The 23,734-nt window shown below is 59.8% G+C and overlaps 1 protein-coding gene across 2 annotated transcripts; it reads left to right on the top strand.

Annotated features, from left to right (window-relative positions):
- Positions 1 to 2,381: 2,381 nt before the first annotated feature.
- On the top strand, positions 2,382 to 22,507 carry RAB15 (RAB15, member RAS oncogene family). 2 transcript variants are annotated; one of them, XM_075929115.2, is made up of 7 exons: positions 2,382 to 2,603; positions 12,722 to 12,782; positions 13,995 to 14,055; positions 14,727 to 14,804; positions 15,850 to 15,939; positions 16,174 to 16,239; positions 20,186 to 22,507. In XM_075929115.2, exons 1-7 carry the CDS (start codon positions 2,480 to 2,482, stop codon positions 20,342 to 20,344), a joined length of 639 nt encoding a protein of 212 aa, XP_075785230.1. In that variant the 5' UTR covers positions 2,382 to 2,479; the 3' UTR covers positions 20,345 to 22,507. The 2 variants fall into 2 exon arrangements, with proteins under 2 accessions (XP_075785230.1, XP_075785231.1); XM_075929116.2 differs by lacking the exon at positions 2,382 to 2,603 and adding an exon at positions 2,630 to 2,653.
- The last annotated feature ends 1,227 nt before the right edge of the window (positions 22,508 to 23,734 follow it).

The raw sequence follows: 23,734 nt of genomic DNA, 5'->3' as shown, positions 1-23,734 counted from the left end.
TGCCCCCACCTCTCCCCCTCCTGCCCACGGACACTGCCCCCCACCTCTCCCCCTCCTGCCCACAGACACTGCCCCCCACCTCTCCCCCTCCTGCCCACGGACACTGCCCCCCACCTCTCCCCCTCCTGCCCATAGACACTGCCCCCCACCTCTCCCCCTCCTGCCCATAGACACTGCCCCCCACCTCTCCCCCTCCTGCCCCCGGACACTGCCCCCCACCTCTCCCCCTCCTGCCCACGGACACTGCCCCCCACCTCTCCCCCTCCTGCCCCCGGACACTGCCCCCCACCTCTCCCCCTCCTGCCCCCGGACACTGCCCCCCACCTCTCCCCCTCCTGCCCACGGACACTGCCCCCCACCTCTCCCCCTCCTGCCCACGGACACTGCCCCCCACCTCTCCCCCTCCTGCCCATAGACACTGCCCCCCACCTCTCCCCCTCCTGCCCATAGACACTGCCCCCACCTCTCCCCCTCCTGCCCATAGACACTGCCCCCACCTCTCCCCCTCCTGCCCATAGACACTGCCCCCCACCTCTCCCCCTCCTGCCCACAGACACTGCCCCCCACCTCTCCCCCTCCTGCCCATAGACACTGCCCCCCACCTCTCCCCCTCCTGCCCATAGACACTGCCCCCACCTCTCCCCCTCCTGCCCACAGACACTGCCCCCCACCTCTCCCCCTCCTGCCCACAGACACTGCCCCCCACCTCTCCCCCTCCTGCCCATAGACACTGCCCCCCACCTCTCCCCCTCCTGCCCACAGACACTGCCCCCCACCTCTCCCCCTCCTGCCCATAGACACTGCCCCCCACCTCTCCCCCTCCTGCCCATAGACACTGCCCCCACCTCTCCCCCTCCTGCCCACAGACACTGCCCCCCACCTCTCCCCCTCCTGCCCACAGACACTGCCCCCACCTCTCCCCCTCCTGCCCATAGACACTGCCCCCCACCTCTCCCCCTCCTGCCCACAGACACTGCCCCCACCTCTCCCCCTCCTGCCCACAGACACTGCCCCCCACCTCTCCCCCTCCTGCCCATAGACACTGCCCCCCACCTCTCCCCCTCCTGCCCACAGACACTGCCCCCACCTCTCCCCCTCCTGCCCATAGACACTGCCCCCACCTCTCCCCCTCCTGCCCATAGACACTGCCCCCCACCTCTCCCCCTCCTGCCCACAGACACTGCCCCCCACCTCTCCCCCTCCTGCCCATAGACACTGCCCCCCACCTCTCCCCCTCCTGCCCACGGACACTGCCCCCCACCTCTCCCCCTCCTGCCCATAGACACTGCCCCCACCTCTCCCCCTCCTGCCCATAGACACTGCCCCCCACCTCTCCCCCTCCTGCCCACAGACACTGCCCCCCACCTCTCCCCCTCCTGCCCCCGGACACTGCCCCCACCTCTCCCCCTCCTGCCCCCGGACACTGCCCCCACCTCTCCCCCTCCTGCCCCCGGACACTGCCCCCACCTCTCCCCCTCCTGCCCACAGACACTGCCCCCACCTCTCCCCCTCCTGCCCCCGGACACTGCCCCCCACCTCTCCCCCTCCTGCCCACAGACACTGCCCCCCACCTCTCCCCCTCCTGCCCACAGACACTGCCCCCCACCTCTCCCCCTCCTGCCCATAGACACTGCCCCCACCTCTCCCCCTCCTGCCCCCGGACACTGCCCCCACCTCTCCCCCTCCTGCCCATAGACACTGCCCCCACCTCTCCCCCTCCTGCCCACGGACACTGCCCCCCACCTCTCCCCCTCCTGCCCACAGACACTGCCCCCCACCTCTCCCCCTCCTGCCCATAGACACTGCCCCCACCTCTCCCCCTCCTGCCCATAGACACTGCCCCCACCTCTCCCCCTCCTGCCCCCGGACACTGCCCCCCACCTCTCCCCCTCCTGCCCACAGACACTGCCCCCCACCTCTCCCCCTCCTGCCCACAGACACTGCCCCCACCTCTCCCCCTCCTGCCCACAGACACTGCCCCCCACCTCTCCCCCTCCTGCCCCCGGACACTGCCCCCACCTCTCCCCCTCCTGCCCCCGGACACTGCCCCCCACCTCTCCCCCTCCTGCCCATAGACACTGCCCCCCACCTCTCCCCCTCCTGCCCACGGACACTGCCCCCACCTCTCCCCCTCCTGCCCATAGACACTGCCCCCCACCTCTCCCCCTCCTGCCCATAGACACTGCCCCCCACCTCTCCCCCTCCTGCCCACAGACACTGCCCCCCACCTCTCCCCCTCCTGCCCATAGACACTGCCCCCACCTCTCCCCCTCCTGCCCCTGGCCAGCGCCCCCGGCCCCGCCGCGCCCCCTGCAGCCCGGGCAGGTCCCCCCCAGCCCGGCTCTGCGGCGGCGCGGCCCCGCTCTCCCCCCGCCGGCGGGCGCTGGGGCTGCAGCCGGGCCGGACGCGGCGGGCGGGCGGCGATGGCAGCGGCAGGCGCGGCGCGGGGCTGAGCCCGCAGCCCGCCCGGCTCCCCGCCATGGCCAAGCAGTACGACGTGCTGTTCCGCCTGCTGCTGCTGGGCGACTCGGGCGTGGGCAAGACCTGCCTGCTCTGCCGCTTCACCGACAGCGAGTTCCACCCCTCGCACATCTCCACCATCGGTACCGTCCTGCCCGGCCGGCGCGCGGGGGGGGGCGCTGGCGCCTTGCAGGTGGGGGGGGGCCGGGCAGAGGGGGGCCTTGCAAGGGGGCCCTGGTACCGGGGGTCTGGGCTTGCAGGTGGGGGAGAGGGGGCCCTGGTGCCGGGCAGAGGGGGGCCTTGCAAGGGGGCCCTGGTACCGGGGGTCTGGGCTTGCAGGTGGGGGAGAGGGGGCCCTGGTGCCGGGCAGAGGGGGGCCTTGCAAGGGGGCCCTGGTACCGGGGGTCTGGGCTTGCAGGTGGGGGAGAGGGGGCCCTGGTGCCGGGCAGAGGGGGGCCTTGCAAGGGGGCCCTGGTACCGGGGGTCTGGGCTTGCAGGTGGGGGAGAGGGGGCCCTGGTGCCGGGCAGAGGGGGGCCTTGCAAGGGGGCCCTGGTACCGGGGGTCTGGGCTTGCAGGTGGGGGAGAGGGGGCCCTGGTGCCGGGGGGGGGCTGGGGGAAGGGGGCGCCCTGGGCTTGCAGCTGGGGGAAGGGGGTGCCCTGGTGCTGGGGGGCTGGGCTTTTAGGTGGGGGAGGGGTCGCCCTGGTGCCGGGGGGCTGGGCTTGCAGGTTGGGGAGGGCACCCTGGTACCGGGGAGAGGGGGGGCCTTGCAAGGGGCGCCCTAGTACCGGGGGTCTGGGCTTGCAGGTGGGAGAGGGGGCGCCCTGGTGCCGGGCGATGGGCTTGCAGGTGGGGGAGAGGGGGCCCTGGTGCCGGGGGGGGGGCTTGCAGGTGGGGGAGGGGGCGCCCTGGTGCCGGGGGCTGGGCTTGCAGGTGGGGGAGGGGGCGCCCTGGTGCTTGGGGGCTGGGCTTGCAGGTGGGGGAAGGGGCGCCCTGGTGCTGGAGGATGGACTTACAGGTGGGGGAGGGGGTGCCCTGGTACCGGGGGGGGGGGCTTGCAGATGGGGGAGGGGGCGCCCAGGTGCCGGGGGATGGACTTGCAGGTGGGGGAAGGGGTGCCCTGGTACCCGGGGGGGGGGGCTTGCAGATGGGGGAGGGGGCGCCCAGGTGCCGGGGGTCTGTGGGGAGCCAGAGGAGCTTGAGAGGGGTTGCCCTGGGATCCTGCGGCTTGTGCGGCGCGTGGGGTCCCTGTGGGGGCACCAGGGGAAGCGGCTCTTTGTTCATCCCCGCGCTGACTTGAGTGCGGGCTGCCGGAGGGGGGGGATCGATGGGGCCGGGCTGGGAGCAAGCAGGGGAAGGGAGAAATAGGCGGGGCTAGGCTGGGAACCACGCCGCGAGAGGGGGGAGTTGATGGGGTCTGTCTGGCAGCCATGGGGTGGAGGCAAGGTGGGAAATCAGTGGGGCTGGGGAGGGAACAAGGCCCCTTCCATGGAAGCTCTCCCCACTCTTGGGTGAGGGGCTGCTGGGGGCCCCATCACCCGTCACCCACGTGAGTGGCTCCTGGGGGGACTTCAGCAAAGTTTTCTGCATGTGCCCTGTCCCCAAAGGGACCCTGCACCTCTGCCAGGAAACCTCCTCGAGCGGGTGCTGTCCCTGCTCCGGGTCTCTCCTTGTCCCTGGGGGTATGTGCAGGCTCTTGGCCTAATGCCTGGGGGAGAAATCCTGTGTTCCCCAGTCTGGTGACGCCTAAGGGGGCCTGGGTGCTGGAGATCCTACATGTGCTGCTGTAGCTAGTCTGTGACTGAGCCCTCCTGAACATGCCCTGCCCTCAGGTGTGAGGGGCTGGGGAGGAGTAAAACTAAGGTCCTGGCCACGCCATGCTGAGGAGAGGCCCTCTGGCGTGTGGTGCTAGGACGGTCCGTCTTGGTGTCAGGGACAGGTCCCACATTAGGGATGCCATCAGCCATACTCAGACCAAAGGCCCATCTGGCCCAGTGTCCTGTCTTCTGACAGTGGCCACTGCCAGGTTGCCCAAAAGGGCAGGGAATCATCAAGCAATCCCTCCCCTGTCACTCATTCCCAGCTTCTGATAAAGGCTAGCGGCACCATCCCTGCCCATCCTGGCTAATAGCCATTGAGGCACCTGTCCTCCATGAATTTATCTAGCTCTTTTTTTAACCCTGTTCTAGTCATGGATTTCACAACATCCTCTGGCAAGGAGTTCCACAGATTGACAGTGCGCTGTGTGAAGAAATACTGCCTTTTCTTTGTTTTAATCCTGCTACCTGTTAATTTCATTGGGTGACCCCTACTTCTTGTGTTGTGGGAAGGAGTAAATAATTCTTCTTTATTTACTTTCTCCTAATAAGTCATGATTTTATAGACCTCTATCCTATCCCTCCTTAGTCTTCAGATAATGCCAAATAATTACCTCCTCTTCTGGTGTTTCTTCCCTTCCCAAACCAGAGCATAGGGCTGTGCGGTGGCTGCACATCAATGACTGTAGCATGTATTGAGTGTGTGGAAAATGTATAGGGTAGCTAGAACCAGGGAGAGAACTCCTGACTGCATATTCCCAGCTCTGCCATGGCTCTGTGGTGTGACCTGGGTTCTGTGCCTCAGTTTCCCTTCCCCACTTAGTGTCTGTTCAGATGATGAGCTCTGTGGGGCAGGGCCAATCTCTGCTTTCGGCACAGTGCCTGGCACGAAGGGAACCTGAGCTGGGTTTCGAAGCACCGGGCGCTACTGAAATCCCCCTAATGATTAATAGAACCGCCCTTCCCTCCTCCCACACTTCTGGCTCCTTTCCACACTCCTCCAATTTCTCATCCCGCAGCTGATGTTGAGCATTTGCTGGCATCGATACGCTGCTCTTCTGTCTGGGCACACATGCCCTAATCTAGATCCACCAGGCAGGGTGTCAACTTTCTGATTCCCGGAGCAAACGAAGGGGAGTCTGGGTGGGGGTGGGGGTGCTGGAGCATGGGTAGCTCCTGAGGAGGCTTTGAAAGCTTCATAAGCTATTTTAGGAGCGCAGCGGATCAGGTGACTATTGTAACACTCACTGCCTGTCGGCTCCAGCCCTAGTTAAGGTTGCCTGATGCTTTCCATTGTAAGACCCTTTTTTTCAATTGCGTACAACTTTGGCCACCTTTAACCGTTTGTATGGAAACCTCCCGGGCACGGTGTCTGCCTCGCTGGCAGGATTGCAGGGGCCTTGGGTAACGTGTGTGTACGGGGGACTTCACCTGCCTGGAAGGGGAGGGGCCTTGTGTGGAACTGGTGGGACTGGAGCAGCCAGCCCCCAGCACTGCCCGGACACTGCAGCTCCCCCTTCCCCTCCATCCCTCAAAGCCGGCTAGAGAGCCATGCGTGGGGCTCCTGCGGTAACAGCAGCCAGGAGCTCCGGGCCCTTTAGGATCGCAGGATCTGTGGGCAATTGCCCCTCTTTGCCCTCCCGCCCCCTGGCATCAGGCCTTGCTCAGGTGCAATCTCTTTGGGAAGTTGATGCAAAACCCATTCAGCAGTTTCCAAGAAGGGGTGGGGGAGGGAAAACCGATTGTTTTGCCCGTGTTTAAAAAACTTTGTTCCAATGAGCGGCTCTTGCACCTCCTTGCTTTGGTTCAGCTGGGAGCTTGCCCTGGGCGTGCGGAGCCTCCTTGTGAAAACAGGTCTGTTTTGGGCCAAGTTATAAACTCTCGTTGCCCCTAGAGCCCTGAGTCTGGCAGCTCCTGGTGGCCTTTCGTTCTGGGGTCCCCTAACCCTTGCGCGCTGGGGCGGGCTCAGCGTGGCTTTTGGCGTGTGCTGATCGTGTATGGTGCAGTGCTGCCTAGTGGCCACAGACACCTCGGGCCTGTTTGTGCTGGGTGTTGTACAAACATACCACAGTCCCTGCCCCAAAGAGCTTCCAGTCTAACTAGCTGAGACAAAGGGTGCTGTGCTCACTCAGCAGTAGGGAAGCGAACCGGTAGCTGGTTAAATGGTTACCCAGTAAGTATCACCCGTAACTGTTTACTGGGTAACAGTTAACTGGTACCTGGAAGCAATCCCCTGCCTGTGGCCCGCCATGGGCGGAGAGCTGCTCCAGCCCTGTCACGCCCACCGCACCACCGGTGGGGGCGGGAGCCAGATTGCCCTGCCTGGCATGGGGCTGGTGGATGTGGAGGCTGCCACCACATAGGGCTGCCAGGGCCTGGGGAGGCAGCAACCTGGACTGAGGGGGCCAGTGGTAGTCCCTGCAGACTGGGGACTGCTCCAGCTGGCCTGATGCGCCCTCCTCCCATCCCACTTAATGGGTTAAATGGGATTTTACATCCCTCCTCAGCAGATCGGCAGCAAAACTGGGAGTGGAGCTCCGATGTGCTGAGTCCCAGCTCAGTGTAATTCCTCTGCCCATCCGGCCTCTCCCACATCTGTAAGTTCGTCTTCCCAGATTTATCTGAAGACAGAGGGGAAATGTGAGTGTCTGGGGTTTATGGCCAACTTCTGAACAGGGCCGGCTCTAGGTTTTTTGCTGCCCCAAGCAAACTATTTTTTGGCCACCTGCCCTTTTTTTGTTGGCTGTTACACGTTTGCACTTTGCAATTTTTTTTGTTTTGTTTTTGTCCTGGCATTTTAGCCCTATAAAGAGCAAATATCATTTTAATTCTTTTTTTTTCCCCATAAAGTCAAAGGCGCTTCAAGTAAACTCCCCCTCCCCTGTCACTCGTTGCTGGGTCACAACAGCCTTTTCCCAGCCCTGTCCAGCCCCTCCCTATAGACAAGCACCCCTCACTCCCCACCCGCAGGGGAAGCAGGGTGCAGGGACAGCGCAGGGTGCTGGTCTGATGTTTCCCTGAGTCCTTCTAGTCCAAACACAGCTGGGCCTGCAGCTTCTCTAGAGCGTGCACGAGTCGCCACAAAAGCTTAACTGACTCTTTTTCTCTTTTTGAAGCAAATATAGGCTAACTAGCAGATATACCCAGCATGGCTCAGGTCTGTAACTCAGTTCTTTAAAAAAAAAAAAAAAAAAAAAAAGTCCATGCTTTACTGAAATGCTCGTGTTTTTCACAAATATAGTGCTGTTTTTATGAGTTAATTTTAGTATTTTTTTCAAGTGTATTTTTATCTTCATCCCTATACATTCTTTTCATTTGTTGTGCTTTAACAAAAAAGGGCTCTAGTCTATTTGGTTTTCAGTTAGGCATATAAAATTCTGTTTAATTAGTAAACTGGTTTTACATTGTTTAACCAGTTAACCGATTAAAGGAGGTATGCATGGCTGGGCTGGAACGGTGCCCCCCTCCTGCCGAGACTGTGCTGGAGCATCCCCCCCCCCACAAGCAGGGGCGTCTCCAGCTGTGCCTGTGGTGCACCCAGGGCTGCTCCAAAGGGCCAGATCAGCTCCCTGCGCACAGCAGGCAGCATGTGTTTCTACTAGTGGTGCACATCTGCCTGTGCCTGGGTGCACATAACAAAATTTATTCTGCACATGGTTGGAAAAAGATTAGAGAGCGCACTGGATTCTTGTCCCTTTGGCAAATGGCAGGAATTGCCCCTTCCTTCCCTAGGGACACTTCCTGAAATGCACAGAGACGTGAGAAATGCACGCTGATCACAAAGGCCCTTGCTATTGCTCCTGGGACAGCTTGGCTCCTGGAGACATCTGGCCCACCCTGGCTGGCTGTCCTAGGCACGCTTTTGTGCTGTGCTCATCCCCGCGGTAGCTGAGGGCCTTCCAGCGATGCCTGCGCAATGTGATTAACATCTGTCACATGCTGGCAGGTCTCTCCCCTTGAGTGAGGGCAGGGCTTGTTTTGGTCGTGTTTTTCCAATAGAGCTGCATTGAGAAGAGATGGATCTTGGAAATGAGGGACGTGAAAGGGGAACTGGTTAACCGGTAGGCACCCCCCTAAACAGATGATACTTACCGATTCTGGTTAAGGGTTGGAGCAAGGGAATGCTGAGGGGGCCGCCACAGACACGGTCTATTCTCTTTCGGAGCAGCACCTGTCCACGGGGAGCCTGGACACCCCACAGGTAGGGGCTGCTCCGGCAGGGGCTGGGAGCTGGCAGTAACCCCAGCCCCCGTGTCAGGGCTGGGAGCCAGCAGAACCGGCCGCAGCTCCAGAGTGGGGCTGGGTCAGGAGCCCCGCAAGGTGGGGGCTGCCCCATTCGGGCTGGAGCGGTCCTCAGCTTGAATCCCGTTTTAGCTGGTTAACCGGGATTTTACATCCCTAGTGGAAGTGTTCCTGGCCTCAGAGCAGGGGGGGGGGAAGGTTGGGACAGAGCGTAGTTCCTGGGGGAGTTGGTTCCCCACACTGGGACCAGGCCCAGAGGGTGCTCTGTCTCCTGCACTGATGGGCGTTGCCATGGCGACAGAGTCCCTGGTCCCAGGAGCTGAGGTGTCTGTCCTGCCAAGCAGGCCGCTCATAAGAGCCCCAGGCCAAAAGCGACTGTTATGATCATCTTGTCTGACCTCCTGCGTACCTGCCTCCAAACAATCCCTAGCTGTGGGAGCTGTGAGAGAACCAGCCAGGCTTGCTTTTAAATAGGGCCAGGGATGGGTGTTAAAACAAACAAAAGGAAGTTTTTCTTCACGCAGCACACAATCAACCTGTGGAACTCCTTGCCAGAGGATGTTGTGAGCATTAGGAATGTGAAAAGTTAACTGGTAAGCATCACCCAGGGCTGTGAATGTGGATGGCGAACATGGGGCCCAAGCTAACTGGCAACCCCCCTCCCAGACCACCTTGTTCTGTGGGCTCTGGCTTACCCAGGGATGCAGGCCAGATTACATCGAATGGGCCCTTCTGGCCTTCATGCCATTCTGTGCGACTGTGCAGAGCATGGGCCCACGGGCACATACTGCAGGCTGGCAACGGCAGGCCAATCACCCACATGGCTTTGGAGGGCAACAGACGAGACAACGATGAAGCAATTGCACTCGGAAACAGCGCTGGGGCTATTTTTGGCTTGCCGAGGCGCTCTTGGGCTGTGATGTATGGGAGAGCAGCCGGGCTCGGCACCGCAGCGTCTTGCAGCAAAAGGCCAAAGAAAGGTGCATTTGCAAGCGTGGTTACCTTTAAGGGGCAGGAGGAGGGGTACAGCCCCAGAGGGAACCAAAGACACCAGAGTATCCAACAGAAGGACGAGCCTCCTGTTCAGTTCATTGTATGTCTCCAAAAACTGGTGTATCGAGGACTGGATTGGAAGTCAAGCGGTGGCTGTCAGAGTCGGAGTCAGGCCCACCAATGGGGAGGGGGCAAAGGGGGCTGTTGCCCTGGGCCCTGGCAATTCAAAGGGGCCCGGGGCTCCCAGCTGCTGCCACTCCTACTACGGTGGCGACTGGAGCCCTGAGCCCTTTCAATTGCTCCACGTGGCTCTGAGGGTGGGGAGCGGGCAGTCCTGTGGTTTGGGTGGCACTGAGGACTGGCTGCCTGAGGCCCCGCCCCTTCTGCCTGAGGCCCTGCCCCTTCTGCCTGAGGCCCCGCCCCTTCTGCCTGAGGCCCCGCCCCTTCCACTCTTACTACTGTCAGCTCCCTTGGTTGGGGGGATTACCCTCGGCCTGGAAGGAGCTCAGCTGGTCCAGAGCGAAGCGAATGGGCTGTTTTGTGTGGAACCAGGAGGGGAAAAGCTACTTGGCGGGAAACCAGCAGACTCTGGCAACCCTGCACATGGACACTGGCAAACAAAATGTCTTGTGGGCCACACATAGAACCCCCCTGAGCCGTAGGTCGCCCACCACGGATCTAACGTCTCCGTGAATGTGAACATAACACACGCAGATCTTGACGTGGGTTGGGTTTTCTAGGGGCCCGGGCAGTGCTCTCCGGTTCTTCCCATGAAGACAGAGGGTGAAGAGTTGCTTGTTGCTTTGCAAAACGGTTGCCCATTCGGGCCGAGGCTTGGTCTCTACTGTGGGCTGGATTGCCCTGGGATATCGCCGCACAAAGGGCATGGCCTTGCCTGAGAACAGAGCTAGGGAAGAGGTAGTGCGGCCTGTGTCTGAATTATTTCCCCGCTCTTCCTGGTTTTAGCACGTCCCGGCTTTGGAGTCAGGATGCGAAATCTTATAGGGTCCTAGGATCACAGAGGGGGCTTTCACCTTCCCTTTGTCAATCCTTCAGGTCTGGCCCTGGTGCCAAGTCCTGGAAGGGCCCCTTGCACAGACACAGGAGAACTTGGGCTTGCCCTTAACCCTCTGCTTTTTCCAGCTGCATGGCACATGCTCGCAAGCCTGCATGAGATGCCTGGGCCGGCCGGTCTCTGACATCAACATGCTCACTACCCTAGAGAAATCACGGGACTCTGAGCCAGGATATCATGAGTTTGAGCCCCGCTTCTGCTGCCTGTTGCTAATACAGGTTGAACCTCTCTGGTCTGGCATCCTTGGGACCTAACCAGTGCCGAACCAGAGAATTTGCTGAACCATGGGAGGTCTATATTGTCTAGTAGCATCACCAACACGTCCACTGCTTTCTGGTCTCTCAGAAGGCATTTAGGGGTAAATTAGAGCTAAATAATGGACACACTAATTTACTATTTCTTCCCCTTTTTTTTCCTTCTTCCCCCCACATTCCCTATTTAGTCAGAAACTGGACCTTTAATAACTACATTCATCTGAAGAAGTGGGTTGTGCCTGAAAAAATTCACAATCCCATCTACATGTTTTGTTAGTCTCTAAGGTGCTGCAGGACCATTTGTTGATTTTTTAAAGTTTTTTTTAGCACAGAATACTGAAGAGCCAAGACTGATGGCTGGAAACAAACTTTATGGGACTGCTAGAAATTTGGCCACACTCATGATATGTGGACATTTGGCTCACCAAAATCATGTCAGACCAGAGAGTGCCAGACCAGAGAGGTTCAACCCATACTGTTGAGTATTTCACAGCCCTGATTAATAGGTCTCAGATCCCGACTGTCAGAAGCAGGCAGACGCGTCAGCGTCTGAGAGCAAGGGGCTGGTAATCTGAATGGTTGATGCTCATCTCTAAGGCTCAGATTTTGTCTCTGGTATTTTTAGTAAAAGTCAGGGGCAGGTTGTGGGGAATAAAAATTCACAGAAGCACAGCCTGTCCCCGACTTTTACTAGAAATGCCCAGGAGGTGGGTGGGGGCAGCTAACAGTCCCTGTCCAGCTGCTGTTCCTGCAGCCATGGCTTGAGGAGCGAGCCCCTTAAAGTCATGGAATGACCAAATCGTATCCTTGCTCATCTCCTAAGCCCACTGACGGACAGCTGCAAACACCGAGCCCAGAGCACTGCCCGGGGGGCGGGTGAGCCTGCGAAACAGCACTCCAAGCCTGCCTGGCCAGCACCTCCAGAGCACCGGCCTGCTCCCAGCAGGATGGTTGGAGATGATGCTGTTGCCTACTATTGGGAGCCACCAGGCTTGGGCCAGCACCCTGGCTTCCCCCTACTGCTGCCCCTCTGCAGCACAGAGCCAGCACGCAGTGCGCCAGAGTATGCCACCTGCTCCTCCGAACCCTCCTCTAACACCCAGACAGGTCTCCCAGTCTTATGGAAAGGGGGAGAGGGCATGTTAAGGATGCCTGGCTGAAATCCAGCAGATCCTGGAGAGCAGTGTTCCCTCTAATTTTTTCCATCCATGTGCAGAATAAATTTTGTTATATGCGCTGCGGCATGTGCACCAGCAGTAGGAACACAGGCTGCCGGCTGGGGGCACTCTGCTAATCAGCCGAGTGGCATTGGAATCTCTCCTGGGGGGTGCCCAAGTGCTCAGCTTACAGGGCACCCTGCGGAGAGGGGAGGCTGCGGGGTGCGCAGATGGGATTGGGTGGCTCCAAGGCGTGGGGACCCGTGGGAAATGGGGAGCAGCTTGGGCAAGGAGTGAGCATCCGCCTACTCCTCTCTAACCACGGCACATGCTGCCCTCGAGGGGGATGCACATGGCTGGAGCTGCACAGGACCCAGCCCACTCTCCTGTCCAGGCTCTGGCCTTACGAGCACAGCCTGGCTGAGAGCTGGAGAGGAGACAGGGGGCTGCGTCCAACAGGGGCGGCTCCTGCTGACTCCAATCGTACCAGGGCACCGTTCTGTCCCTCCAGCCTAGAGGGAGGGGGTGAGAGATCCTGGTAGAACTGCCCATCTCAGCTGGTCAGGGGTTGTCTCTAGCCTAGCGCACCCGGGGCGTGCAGGCCTGTGGCTGCCGATCGGCTGGGACGCGACTCCCGGGATGCAAGTGGTGACCGCGTGGCGTTTGGGGCAGTTTGCAGCCCCGCTCCCTGTAACAGCTCTCCCCTCCCCCTTCCCTCCCCCAGGGGTGGACTTCAAGATGAAGACCATAGAAGTGGATGGTATCAAGGTGCGAATACAGATCTGGTGAGTGCCGAGGGCGGGAAGGGTGCGCTGATCCAAGCCGGGACCCCCCCCCCCCCCCCCCGCACCTCCCCAGCTGGGCCAGTCCTCGGTTTCCAGACCTCTGCCGAATATGCGGCGGCTGCAGGGAGGGGTGGCCATCCGTAGGGGGCGTTCTTCTTTCCCAGGGCCCCAGGGGTTGTGACGGGGGGGGGGGGGGGTGTGTCAGCTGCTCAGCCTCCATCAGCTGCAGTGTTCCTGTTCGTCCCCATCCCCACCCCTCTCTGCTGTGCTGCTGTGCTCCGTTCTTGAGCTGCCCAATCCTTCTGCAGAGGTGGAAGCATTGCAGCGGGGATGGGCATGTAGCATGTGAACTGCCGTGGGACCGAAGGTGCAGAAGTCACTCCTGGGGGGGGTACACACACACACACACACACACACACACACACACACACACACACACACACACACTTTCTCTCTCCTCCCCCTCCCCCACACACACACACACACACACACACACACACACTTTCTCTCTCCTCCCCCTCCCCCCCCCCCATCCAGAGCTGCAGGGCACTGGAGTCACAGCTTGTTCTCCTCCCCCCCCCACTGCCAACAGGCCCTCCCCCACTGGCTCATGGAGAGGGGCCGGAGCTGCTGGCTGCAGTGCTCCCTGGCAGAGGCGCCGTGGCCACAGCTGTCTAGTGCCCGTCTTGGCAGTGCCCACTCACCCGCCGGGTAGCCAGGTGACCCTGCAGATAATGGCACCCGGACCAGAGCTCAGATGGAGGCATGGAGGAAGGAGAGTGTGTGTGTTTGTGGCTTTGCTGGCAGGGATGAGCCCTGCTGGGTGTGCCCCGACGAGACTTTCGGTCCATACCTGGGGCTTCGGCCGGGCACGTCCTGGGGCAGCTGCCCCCCGGTGCCGCCCGGCTGTGTTCTGGTTGTCGCACGCTGGTAGGTGCCGAGCTACCGTGGGTCTGTCTCCTGGAGCTGCAATTCACAGCTGCAGTGCCCTTAGCGTGTGGGGCTTGGCTCCGTGGGGCACCAACAACCAGTCCCCACGACTTCTGTCCATCCCGGGTCTGCTACTGGTCCCCCGCACCTCCCCTCCCCACTGTGCTGTTGCTTGTTCCATGCCTCTTGCTCCCACCCTGGGGCAGCAGGAGGTGCTGTCTCCCTGTCGGGGGCGATGGACCCACGGGCGCGCCCACGGGACATAACACTGCTCTGCTGCAGGGACACGGCGGGCCAGGAGCGGTACCAGACCATAACGAAGCAGTACTACCGACGAGCCCAGGTAACGCCGCCGCCCTGGCTGTGACGGCCATACCGGGGGCTGCGGGGTGGGCGGCGTGTGTCTCTATAGACCCTGAAGCTGGGAGCCAGGCCCAGAGTGGCACCTGTAAGACCTGCTGCTCAGAGGTGACCCCGGTAGATTCCAGGCCAGAATTTGGGCCCCGGCCTTCGCTGGCTGAGGAGCCGAGGGCCAGATGTGCTGTGCCAGGGACCGAGGGAGAGGCTGGGTAGCCGTGTGGGCAAATGGCACGGTGGGGATGGGGTTCTCAGGGGGCCACCGAGTGAATCGCTGCCCTGCAAGGTTTCTGTGTCCAGGGCTAGGCTGCCGGGTAGGGCAGGATCCCCCCTCCCCCAAAGAGCTCAATAGAAGGTGGAAGGACACAGGGTCAGGGAAGAGACCCCCCTCTTCAAAATCACCCAGCAGAGCGCAGGCAGAGCTGGGGGTGGAACCCCGGTCTCCCAGCCCCCCGCCCCAAGGCCACCTGGGTTCCCTTATGGCTCTTTGTGGCTTGGCCTAAGCGGCCGCCAGGGCTGGTCACTGGGATGGTGGAAGGACTGTAGGTTAGAGATTTGTGCCGGGGCCATGGTATGCGGGAGGGTGGCGTGTCCTCTGCCCTGGTGCACTGTGGGTAAGGCCTCCTCTGCTCCCCTGTGCGCCGGGTCCCGTTGCAGGGGATATTCTTGGTCTACGACATCAGCAGCGAGCGCTCCTACCAGCACATCATGAAATGGGCCAGCGACGTGGATGAGGTGGGCGTCGGCTCAGAGCCGCTTGTCTTCCCTGGGGTCCTCTGGCTCCAAGGGGGGGCCCTCAGTGCGCGGGCAGGTGGGCTCCCCGCTGCGGGAGCCTGGCTCCCAGGAAATGCTACTTGAGCCACCGTGGCCAAGGCTGCCGTTAGCACTGGGGGTGCTGGGTGCTCAGTGGAGACCGCTTGGAAGGGCTCAGCTCTCAGACGGGGCTGGGGGCTGTCCTCTGGGTCCGGCTCAGCCAGCGGGTCCTAGCTGGGTCCCGGGTCACCTGTGGCTTCTGGAAGCCCGAGGGGGATCTCTGCAGTGAGGTTGGGGATATGTGGTGGGCAGTGCCCCAGTGCATGCTGGGAGCCCAGAGATCATGCGGTGGAGCAAGGGAAGATGCTGGGTGGCGCCCCAGTGCATGCTGGGAGCCCTGGGATCATGCGGTGGAGCAAGGGAAGATGCTGGGTGATGCCCCAGTGCATGCTGGGAGCCCCGGGATCATGCGTTGGAGTAAGGGAAGATGCTGGGTGGCACCCCAGTGCATGCTGGGAGCCCCGGGATCATGCGGTGGAGCAAGGGAAGATGCTGGGTGGCGCCCCAGTGCATGCTGGGAGCCCAGAGATCATGCGTTGGAGCAAGGGAAGATGCTGGGTGGCGCCCCAGTGCATGCTGGGAGCCCAGAGATCATGCCGTGGAGCAAGGGAAGATGCTGAGTGGCGCCCCAGTGCATGCTGGGAGCCCAGAGATTATGCGGTGGAGCAAGGGAAGATGCTGGGTGATGCCCCAGTGCATGCTGGGAGCCCAGAGATCATGCGGTGGAGCAAGGGAAGATGCTGGGTGATGCCCCAGTGCATGCTGGGAGCCCAGAGATCATGCGGTGGAGCAAGGGAAGATGCTGGGTGGCGCCCCAGTGCATGCTGGGAGCCCCGGGCTCATGCAGCGGGGCTGGAGGAGAGCTAGGCAGTGCTCTGTTGCAGGGTCCTGTGGTGGAGCTCGGGGAGGGCTGGGTGGTGCCCCAGTGCATGCTGGGATGGGCTAATGAGTCCTCCCTTGCCCCCAGTACGCGCCAGATGGGGTCCAGAAGATCCTCATCGGGAACAAAGCGGACGAGGAGCAGAAGAGACAAGTGGGCAGGGAACAAGGCCTGCAGGTGAGTGCCGCTGTCGGGCCTCACGCCACAGAGCACGTCCTGCTCCCCTCAGCAGGTGCCCATGGCCTGGCTCTCTGTGGGGCCCCGTCTCCCCCCCGCTCTGCCTTCCTGGCATGCAGGAGTGAGCGTGCATGTCTAGCAGGAGGGTGGGCTGGTCCCCACGGCACCGGGCTTGGCTTGTCAACCCTCTGAGCCCTGCTCTGTGGCTGTCTAAGGGACTCTCTTGCCTTCCAGCTGGCTAAGGAGTACGGCATGGACTTCTACGAAACAAGTGCCTGCACCAACTTCAACATTAAGGAGGTGAGAGCCCAGCAGTGTTCTGAGATGGGGGCAGGGTGTGGGGGGCAAGCTCCTTTCCTTTCCGTCAGACAGGCAAGCCTTGGAAAAGAGCCCAGAGTGGATTTTGAGTCAGTCCCTCCCCTCATCTCCCGGGAGTTCTCCTTTGGCCCGGCTCATCTCCCAAGACGGTGGTGGCTGTCTTGTCCCATGACCGTTATCTCAGGCCACGAATCCGAGAATGACTTTGCAGCTGTGGGTTTCTGCAGCTGTGGACGCGGATGCCAATTGTGTACCCGCGCAGGACTCTCTACATTTGGCAATGTGTACACGGTCTCTTGTAAGGGCTCGACCCAAGCTGTCCCGCCCTAAAAGCCTCACTTTCCTTGCAACAAGAACATGAGAATGGCCATCTCTGTGTCAGACCAATGGTCTATCTAGACCAGTATCCTATCGTCCGACAGTGACCAGTACCGGGTGCTTCAGAGGGAGTGAACAGGACAAGTCAATCATCAAATGATTCCTCCCCCGTCATCCAGTGCCCGCTTCTGGCAGACATAACTTTAGGGACACCTAGCACATGGGGTTGCGTCCCTGACCCTGTGGGTTAATAGCCATTGATGGACCTGCCCTCGGTGAACTTATCTAGCTTTCTTCTGAACCCGGTTATACTTTTGGCCTTTACAACATCATCTGGCAGAGAGTTCCACAGGTTAACTGTGAAGAATTATCTTTCTTGTGTGTTAAACCTGCAGCCTGATAATTTCATTGGATGACCCCTACTTCTTGTGTCATGGGAAGGAGGAAATAAGACTTCCTTATTCACTTTCTCCACTTCATTTGTGATCCGATAGACCTGGGTCATATTCCTTCTTGGTCATCTCTTCTCTGAGCTGAACAGTCCCCGTCTTTTTAATCTCTCCTCGTATGGAAACTGTTCCATGGCCCCTAATCATTTTGTTGCCCTTCCCTGCACCTTTACCATTTCTAATATGTCTTTTTGGACATAGCAGGACCAGAACTGTAGCTGTGGGGGTACATGGATTTATAGCGTGGCACTGTGATATTTTCGATCTTATCATCTATCCCTTTCCTAAAGGTTTCTATCAGTGTTAGCTTCTGCTGCTGCACATTGAGCAGAGATTTTCAGACCATGACTTTACGGTCTGTCTTGAGTGCTAACAACTAACTTAGCCCCCCTCATTTTGTACGTACAGTTGGGATGACGTTTTCCAATGTTCATCACTTTGCACTTATCAACATGGAATTTCATCCGCCACCCCGTTTTGTGAAATCCCTTTGTAATTCTTCACAGCCTCCATTGGACCTCACCATCTTGAGCAACTTTGTCAAAAGCTTTCGGAAAGTCCAAGTACTCTGTGTCCTCTGGATTTCCCTTGTCCGCAGGCCTTGATGCCCTCCAAGAATCCTAGTGGATTGGTGAGGGGTGATTTCCCTTTACAAATAGGGTTGCCAGGTGTCCGGTATTGAACTGGACAGTTTGGTATTTTCGCCCCCCTCCCCCCCAGTCTGGTAAAAAAAAAAATTCAGAAAATACCGGACACCTAAAATGTCCTGTACTTTCTGATTTTTTCCCGGCCAAGAGGTGAAAATCCTGGGCTGTCCAGCTCAATACGGAGGCAGCCTGGCAACCCTAGTGCTTACCGAGTTCCACAGAGGAGCTGTCCGGCCTGGTGCAGGGAGGCAAGATGGCGGGCGGCTGCTGGCCTCACCGCACGGTTTTTAAAGGGTCCTTCTTTTTTTTTTTTTTTTTTGCTCAACAAACTTTTTCCTGGCATGTTTTTTGCTGTCGTCGTTGTTGGGTATTTTTCCTGAAACCATCTGGCAACCCTATTTACAAAACCCGTGTTGACTCTTCCCCAACAAATCCTGTTCATCTATATACCTGATACTTCTGTTCTTTACTCCAGTTTCAGCCTGTTTCCCTGAATTTAGCCCTACCAGTCTGTCACTCCAGGGATCGCCTCTGAAGGCTTTTAAAAAAATCGCTGTCACTGTAGCTACCTTCCAGGCATCACACCAGTTTACATCTCACGCTTAGTAATTCTGCAATTTTTCTTCAGAACTCTCGTGTGAATCCCGTCTGGTCCTGGTGACTCATCACAGTGTAATTTATTAGTTTATTCCAAACCTGCTTCTGTCTGCACCTCACTCGGGGACAGCTCCTCAGAGTCACTTAAAAAGAATGACTCAGATGTGGGAATCTCCCTTCCATCCTCTGCAGGGAAGAGAGATACAAAGAATTCATTTCGCTTCTCTGCAATGGCTTTGTTTTCCTCCAGTGCTCCATTAGCGCCTGGATCGTCCAGCGGCCCCACCGGCTGCTTGGCAGCCTTCCTGCTTCTGATGTACGTAAAGAAAAATTGCCGTTAATTTTTATGTCTTTTGCAAATTTGCTCTTTAGATCCTTTCATGGCCAGCCTAGCATTTTAGTCTTGTCTCACGAGAGTTCATGCTACATTCAAAAGCATGGGCAGATATTAAGCTCTGTTCCCGACACTACTAGCTGAGTGGCTACATCTTGGTGCCATCTCTATTGATTTTCGTTCCTGTCCGCGGTCGCGGCTGTGACTTTCTGAGATGCTCTGATATCGGTCAGAGGATCTGCCATCTTTGGAACATTAATTCAGCCAATATTTCCCTTGATGGGGTGTCAATATCTTCCACAGTCAGCCCAACCCGAGTTCCCTGTCTTTGGCCAGGCCATCAGCTGCCTCGCTCCCACAATCACTGACTAGTGGTGGAATTCATTGATTCCTTCACATACACATACATCTATCTAGATGTCTCGAGATCTGCAACCTTCACACCAAGCAGGCAAGTCACCATACGGTTCTCCCGGTCATCACAAACCCAGCTATCTATGTTTCTAATAACTGAATCTTCCATTACTAACACTTACCTTTTCCTAATGACTGGAGTTCCTTTCCCCGGAGAGGTATCCTCAGTGCACAGTTAACCTGTGGAACTCCTTGCGAGAGGATGTGGTGAAGACTAGGACTTTAACAGGGTTTAAAAAAGAGCTAGATAGATTCATGGAGATTAGGTCCATCAATGGCTATTAGACAGGATAGTAGGAACAGTGTCCCTAGCCTCTGCTTGTCTGGGCTGGGAAAAGATGACAGGAGAGGGATCACTTGATGATTATCTGTTTCTATTCACTCCCTCTGAGGCACCTGGCATTGGCCACTGTCAGCAGACAGGATACTGGGCTAGATGGACCTCTGGGCTACGTCTAGACTTCAAGCCTCTTTCGAAAAAGAGCGTCTAGACTACAACCAGTATTTTCGAAAAAGCAAGACACTTTTTCGAAAGAGGGCACCCAGGCAGTCTGGATGCTCTCTTTTGAAAAAGCACAGTTTGCATTACATAGCGACTTTTTTCGAAAGAGCACTTTCGAAAAAAGGCGTTCTTCCTCGTAAAACGAGGTTTTCTGCGGTTGAAAAAGCTGCCGCGTTCTTTGGATTGACTTTCGACAGAACGCGGCAGCAGTCTGGATGCAGGTAAAGATTTTTCGAATAAAGGCCACTTTTTTCGGGAAATCCTTCTAGTCTAGACACACCCTTGGTCTGACCCAGTGTGGCCGTTCTTATGTTCTCCACCATCGGGGCCTCCTTAGGCCTCCCCCTGTTGCTGGCCTGGAGTGAGTTCTGCCGGGCGGGCGTTCCCTCTCTGAGCCAGGATGGGCTAGCTGGGAAGAGGGGGAGGAAAGGAGAACGTGTGGCAGCCAATGCTTGGAACTCTCCATTGTTTGCATTACTGTAGGCGTGACACTCAAGGAGAAGGGAGAGGACCCGGATAGAAGAGGGGGAGACCCGCATCTGAACCTGCCGGGGGGGAGGGGGAGCCCGCATCTGAACAGTAGCATGGGTTGGAGGAGGACATGGTGGCGGGAGCTGCTAGGCTGCCAGCCCGGCCGGGGCCCCTAACGCTGGGCTCTCTCCCGCAGTCCTTCACCCGGCTGACGGAGCTCGTGCTGCAGGCTCACAGGAAGGAGCTGGACGGGCTGCGCGCCTACGCGGCCGGTGAACTGAACTTGGCCGAGCTGGAGGAGGAGGAGGGCAAACCCGAGGGGGCGGAGAACTCTCCCAAAGCCTGCTGGTGCTGAAGGGCGTCTCTGCTGCCCAGGCCTCCCTGCCCCACCACCGGCAGGGGCATCCCCAGCTCTGGCTGGCCTGCTCTGCTCTGGCCTCTGCCCGCTCCCTGCGCTGCTGGAGTCCTCCGGCTCCCCAGTGTGTCTCCTCCGCTGTCCCCTGGGTCTGCCGTGCTCTGTCGAGTCCTCCCGCCGTGCTGTGTGCGCCAGACGTCCCGGGGTCACCCTGCTGGATTCGTGGCCCCCCACTGGAACTGGATCAGCCTCACGTGACCCTCCTCAGAGGCCCGCGCCGGCGCCGGGTGGATTTTGCCTCTGGCCAGGCTCTCCAGGGAGTGCTTCCTTGTGCTCGCATGGGCTTTGCTGGAACAGGCCTGGCCCCACAGTAACCTGGGGAGGGAGGCTGGGAACCGCCCCTCCTGCCGGTGCCCTTCTCCAGGCGGGGCGTCCCCGGCTGTGGCTTCCTGGAGGGGCATCCTAGACACACAGCTGGAAGCAGCGGCTGGGAGCAATAACTTCAGCTAAATTCTCCCCAGCCGCTGGGCTGCCTGCCATCTGGTGCCAGGCAGGAATCCGGGAGCCCCAGAGAAGTGGCTGGCCGGCTAGTGCCTCTGCGAATGGGGCTGCTTGCCTGAGGGCCCGCACTGGGTGTAAGGGCCTTGGGGTCAGCTGCAGGGCTCCCCTGGGCGGGTGAGGGAGGGAGGCAGAGGAGGCCAGGCCTGTAACGCCAGGGGCTAGGCCCCAGCCTCTCAGCACTTGGATAGGCTCAGGCCGGCCTGCACCCTCCTGTGTCCGAGGCCTCCCTCTGCTCCGGACCGGCCGAAGAGCGTCGCGAGTCACTCAGGCCATCTGGCTGGATCCCGGGGGAGCTGGCTGGGTACCAGGAACATGGCGGAGACCTAGAGCCAGCGCCAGCTCAGCCCCTCTCGTGCCTGACTCCTGCTTGGCCGGCTCGAGGTGCTCGGCACCCTCCGGGGTCTTGGGGCTGGTCCGCCATCTTACCTGTGGGACTGTGCCCCCGGGGGTGTCGGAGCATCGCTACTCGTGCCCGGCTGCCTGTCCACGCTGCATGGTTCTGAGGCCAGTTCCCAGCCTGCATCCAGGAGCTTCCGCGGGCCAGAGAAATGGGGGCTGCTGGTGGGTACCCCGGCGAGGAGCTGCCCCGCTCAAGCGGCCCCTGCCTGGCTGGCAGACGGACCCTCCCCGCTTTGCGCTCTGCCCCTCTTGTCCCTTAGGATGTTCTTCGGGGCAGGCAGGCCCCACCTCGCCAGCTGGGAAAGGGGTTTGCTGCCCCTCCCCACCCCAGGAATGTGTTACACCCTCCTGTCTCTTCTCCACCCCTCCTGGCGTTGTGTGTGGGGGGGGGGAGGGGGGCTCCCTTTGTAAGTATTAACCCTTCCTGGGCCAGTGTCAGGGGCCTGGGCAGGACTGAGCATCCTGGACTGCGCGGGTGGGGAGGTGGCTGCTGGGTGAATCGGGCACTGGCTGTGTCCCCTCCCCCATGTCCCTGCGTGTCCTGGGCAGGGCAGGCTCCGCTTGAGTGTCCCCTGGCAAGGGGCGCTCCCCTTGAATCCCAGCAGGGACATGGGGTGGCGGCCCCGCCCCACCGCCGCTGTGTGGCAGCGCTGGCTGGGTGCGGCGCAGCATGAGGGCCCCTGACGCTGCGTGGAGGCAAGATTGCACCGTGGGGGGTTGGTTTCCTAGAGGAACGCGCCCAGCTCCTTGGCCCCCCTCCTCCATTGCTAATGGGCCAGGCTTCCCCCCGCGCATGGATTCCACAAGGCCCCTCTGAGCCGGGCGTCCTGCCTGCCCTGTTACCCGTGGCTCTGTGCCACTGGCCTCTGTCCGCGGCCGCGCGCATCCCGTCCTGTTGGAAAACACCCCGCTGCCCCTGTGACCCCCCGGCTGTGTCCCCCCTCGTGCCCTCCGCCCGCCGGGGGGGGGCGGCGTGTGACCTGGAGTTGATTATTTTAGACAGATGTTTACAGAATAAAGGTGGTTTCAAACCGGTGCAGGGGCTGCATGTTCCTGCTGCTCGGCTGTGGGATCTCGCTGCCTGGAGACAGGGCTGCGGTGCCTTTGGGGGCCTGGCCCGGGTGGGCCCGTGGACGGGCAGCTGCTGCTGCCTCAGCCCAGGGCCACCTGCTCTCTGGGGCTGGGTGGGCGAAGGAGCCCTGACCCGCCTGTCTCTCCTGGCCCTGGGGTCCATCTGACCGCTGGGGTTTGGGTATGTGGCTCTGCACTGGCTGAGAGCCGCCCCCAGCAGGGCAGAAGGTCAGCGACGCAGACGGGCATTTGGCCCGTGGCCTCTTGTAAGGTAAGTGCAGGTTAAGAGCCCCCATGTGCCCCCTGAGTGAAGCCAGGACGGGCCTGGCGTGGTAGCCTGGCCCTGGCCTGGGCAGCTGCTCGTGGTACCAGCTGCAGCCAGGACAGGTAAAGCTGATGTCACGTCCTCATCAGGGGGCTCTGGTTTCTCCGCTGCCCATGGGACGGCTCTGGTTCCAGGCAGCTGCCCGAGGGCCCCGCTGGGCTGGCAATCGGATCCTGCTGCCAGTAATTCCAGCACCTTCTGCCTGGGACAGCAGGGGCTGAGCACCTGGGACCGTGTCCTCTCCTGGAGGGGATGGGAGCACGCAGGGGTGTTCCCTTTCCTCAGGGTGGGGGAGTCTCAAAGGTGATGGAGGTGAGCACTGGGGGCATTCCCCTCGGGGTGTGGGGCAAACTCCCAGGGAGGTTCCCTTCCCCGGGGAGGGATTAGCTGAGCTGCGCGCCTGGGGGCAGGAGAGTGATCCCTTTGAGGACTGAGTCCCCGGGCGGTGCCTTGGGGGAGGTGTCTATTTGAATTCTACGGCCCGGCTCTAATGGGAGGTATTTTAAAAGTGTGTCTATAGAAACACACTGGGGTTTAATTCTTTGGGCTGTAATAGTCAAAGGTACAGTCCCAACAGAGTGCATTTGGAAGCAGCCACCTTTCCGAAGGGAGACGTGAAAGGCTCTGTTCTGAGCCGGTCAAAATCCTTTGTCCATTTTTTTTCCCCGAAACCCAATTTCATTGGCATCGACCTGCGCGCAGAGCGGGCTGCCTTGCCTCACAATGACTTTTTCTGACGGGAAAACGTCTCCGAAGTTTTGACCTACTCGGGCAGAAGGGAAAAGAAAAGGAAACCCCAACGGAGTCGTGTTATGTTTGAAACGGCCTGTGTTGTTCCCCAGGGTTGAACACTTGTGGCTGGGGAGGCTGAAACAGTTGAGAGACAGGGCCTGCCTCTTGCTGTATCTGGGCAACGCCCAGCCCCACAGAGCCCTTATCTCAGCTGTGTGTCTGGGCAGCACCAGGCCCTGTGGGGCCCTGATCTCCAGATGTCTAGGGCCAGTGGACACGTACCAGTCCTTGTCTGATTCTCC

This window comes from Pelodiscus sinensis, chromosome 5 (genome assembly GCF_052426305.1).
Source record: "Pelodiscus sinensis isolate ZL-2025 chromosome 5, ASM5242630v1, whole genome shotgun sequence".
Lineage (NCBI taxonomy): Eukaryota > Metazoa > Chordata > Testudines > Trionychidae > Pelodiscus > Pelodiscus sinensis.
Note: the sequence above shows the minus strand (reverse complement) of the source record. Positions and strands in the feature narration are given on the sequence as shown.

Bases quoted from the DNA above. Each gene is read 5' to 3' on its own strand.
- RAB15 (XM_075929115.2), top strand. From the start codon at position 2,480: ATGGCCAAGCAGTACGACGTGCTGTTCCGCCTGCTGCTGCTGGGCGAC. The intron at 14,805-15,849 runs GTGGGCGTCGGC...CCTTGCCCCCAG, and splicing joins GGGCCAGCGACGTGGATGAG to TACGCGCCAGATGGGGTCCA. The intron at 16,240-20,185 runs GTGAGAGCCCAG...TCTCTCCCGCAG, and splicing joins CCAACTTCAACATTAAGGAG to TCCTTCACCCGGCTGACGGA.